This window comes from Aptenodytes forsteri, unplaced genomic scaffold (genome assembly GCF_000699145.1).
Source record: "Aptenodytes forsteri isolate BGI_AS27 unplaced genomic scaffold, ASM69914v1 Scaffold209, whole genome shotgun sequence".
Classification (NCBI taxonomy): domain Eukaryota; kingdom Metazoa; phylum Chordata; class Aves; order Sphenisciformes; family Spheniscidae; genus Aptenodytes; species Aptenodytes forsteri.
The window spans coordinates 890,285-892,018 of NW_008795034.1; the positions used below are offsets into that span (position 1 = coordinate 890,285).

The following is a 1,734-nucleotide window of genomic DNA, read 5'->3' on the forward strand; positions in this document are numbered from 1 at the left end:
GGCGGCGGCCGGCGCTCCTCCCTCAGCAAAGGCATATAATGCCTGCCATGGTCCCGGCAGCCGGCACTGCACTGCGGGAGGCTGGCAGGGGTGCAGGCAGTGAGCGATGGCCTCCATGGGGCTGCAGGTGCTGGGCATTGCCCTCTCTGTCATCGGCTGGTTGGCCTCCATCCTCTGCTGCGCGTTGCCCATGTGGCGGGAGACGGCCTTCGTCGGCAACAACATCGTGGTGGCCCAGATCATCTGGGAAGGGCTGTGGATGAACTGCGTGGTGCAGAGCACGGGGCAGATGCAGTGCAAGGTCTACGACTCCCTGCTGGCCCTGCCGCAGGACCTGCAAGCCGCCCGCGCCATGGTGGTGGTGGCCATCGTCTTGGCCATCCTGGGCACCCTGCTCGCCGTCGCCGGCGGCAAGTGCACCAACTGCGTGGAGGACGACACCGCCAAAGCCAAGGTCATGATCCTCTCCGGCGTCATCTTCATTGTCGCCGGCGTCCTCATCCTCATCCCCATCTCCTGGTCAGCCAACACCGTCATCCGGGACTTCTACAACCCGATGGTCACTGACTCCCAGAAGCGGGACCTGGGGTCGTCCCTCTACGTGGGCTGGGCAGCCTCCGCGCTCCTGCTGCTGGGGGGGGGGATCCTCTGCTGCACCTGCCCCCCCCGGGGCGAGAAGCCCTACTCCGCCAAGTTCACGGCCGCTCGCTCGCTGCCAGCCAGCAACTACGTCTAGGAGCTGCTGCGCCTGCCTGGACCCCCCCCAGCCTCACCAGGGAGCCGGGACCTCCCAGGGCACCCCTGGCCTGCAGACCCCCCCGGCCAGGCTGGGGGCTGGCCGGGTGCCGGGGCGGGGAGGGCCAGGTGCCGGGGCGGTACGAGGGAGGGCAGACAGAGCTGCCTTTGTTCACCCGGGGATTGGAGCTGGTTCTTTAATCTCGGTAGAGACGGGGAACAGGGAGATCCTGTCCTGGCTGCCCCCCCCGGCGGGCATCCCGCTCCCCCCGGAGCACCCAGCCGCGGCATCTTCTCCGAGACACCACCCGTTCCCCTCCCGGATCATCTCCTGGCTCCTGGTATCGGGGTGTGCCGTGCAGTGATGCAGCTCCCAGCGCTCCTGGGGGCCCGTCCCGCGGGTGGCACAGGGCTCTTGCCTGGTAAACCCCCCCAGGACGCGTCTCTCAGCATGGGTGGCGGTGTCGGCGGGGACAGCAAACCTGTCCCATGTGGTCATGGGGACGCGGCGGCTTTGCAAACCCTGGCAGGGTCTCGAGGGGCGATGGGGGCTCTTGCCTGCCTGTACCCTGAATTTTGACTTTGACCTACTTTTGGGGCTCGGAGCGGCTGTACAGAGGTGTGATTTCTTGTGGCAGGGCCCCCGGGGGGGGGGGGCATTTTTCTGGGGGGGGGGGGGAGGGGGCGGGGGGGGGGGGGGCGCCCCCAGCCACACCTGGCAGCCCTCGCTCCTTTGGGGGGCTGTGCACCCGCACGGACCTGACCCCGTCCCATGGGGTGTACCCAGCCCCATGGTCCCCCCTCGGCATCCCCCGACTGGGGTGGCCGGGACGGGGGCAGGAGGGGGTGGCTTGCGGTGCCCCCCCCAGCTGTGTTGCTGTCCGTCCCCACATCGCAGCCTTCCCGCATTAAATGGCAGCTGCTCAGACCCCGCTGTGCTTCGTTTTCTTTACCCTCTCCAACACCCGCCTCGGTGGCAGGACAGCCCGGTGTTCCTTT

The 1,734-nt window shown here is 68.2% G+C and overlaps 2 protein-coding genes across 2 annotated transcripts in view; both read left to right on the forward strand.

Annotated features, from left to right (window-relative positions):
• Positions 1-103, forward strand: part of LOC103896574 (claudin-4-like) — a 653-nt gene extending 550 nt beyond the window's left edge. Inside the window, exon 2 of the mRNA XM_009276440.1 lies at positions 27-103. Coding sequence (XP_009274715.1) covers positions 27-103 — 77 coding nt within the window. The remainder of the gene's footprint in view (positions 1-26) is intronic.
• Positions 1-736, forward strand: part of LOC103896530 (claudin-4-like) — a 3,510-nt gene extending 2,774 nt beyond the window's left edge. The window contains exon 2 of the mRNA XM_009276391.2: positions 105-736. Within this exon, the coding sequence (XP_009274666.1) occupies positions 107-736 (630 nt within the window). The 5' untranslated portion in view covers positions 105-106. The remainder of the gene's footprint in view (positions 1-104) is intronic.
• Positions 737-1,734: the final 998 nt, after the last annotated feature.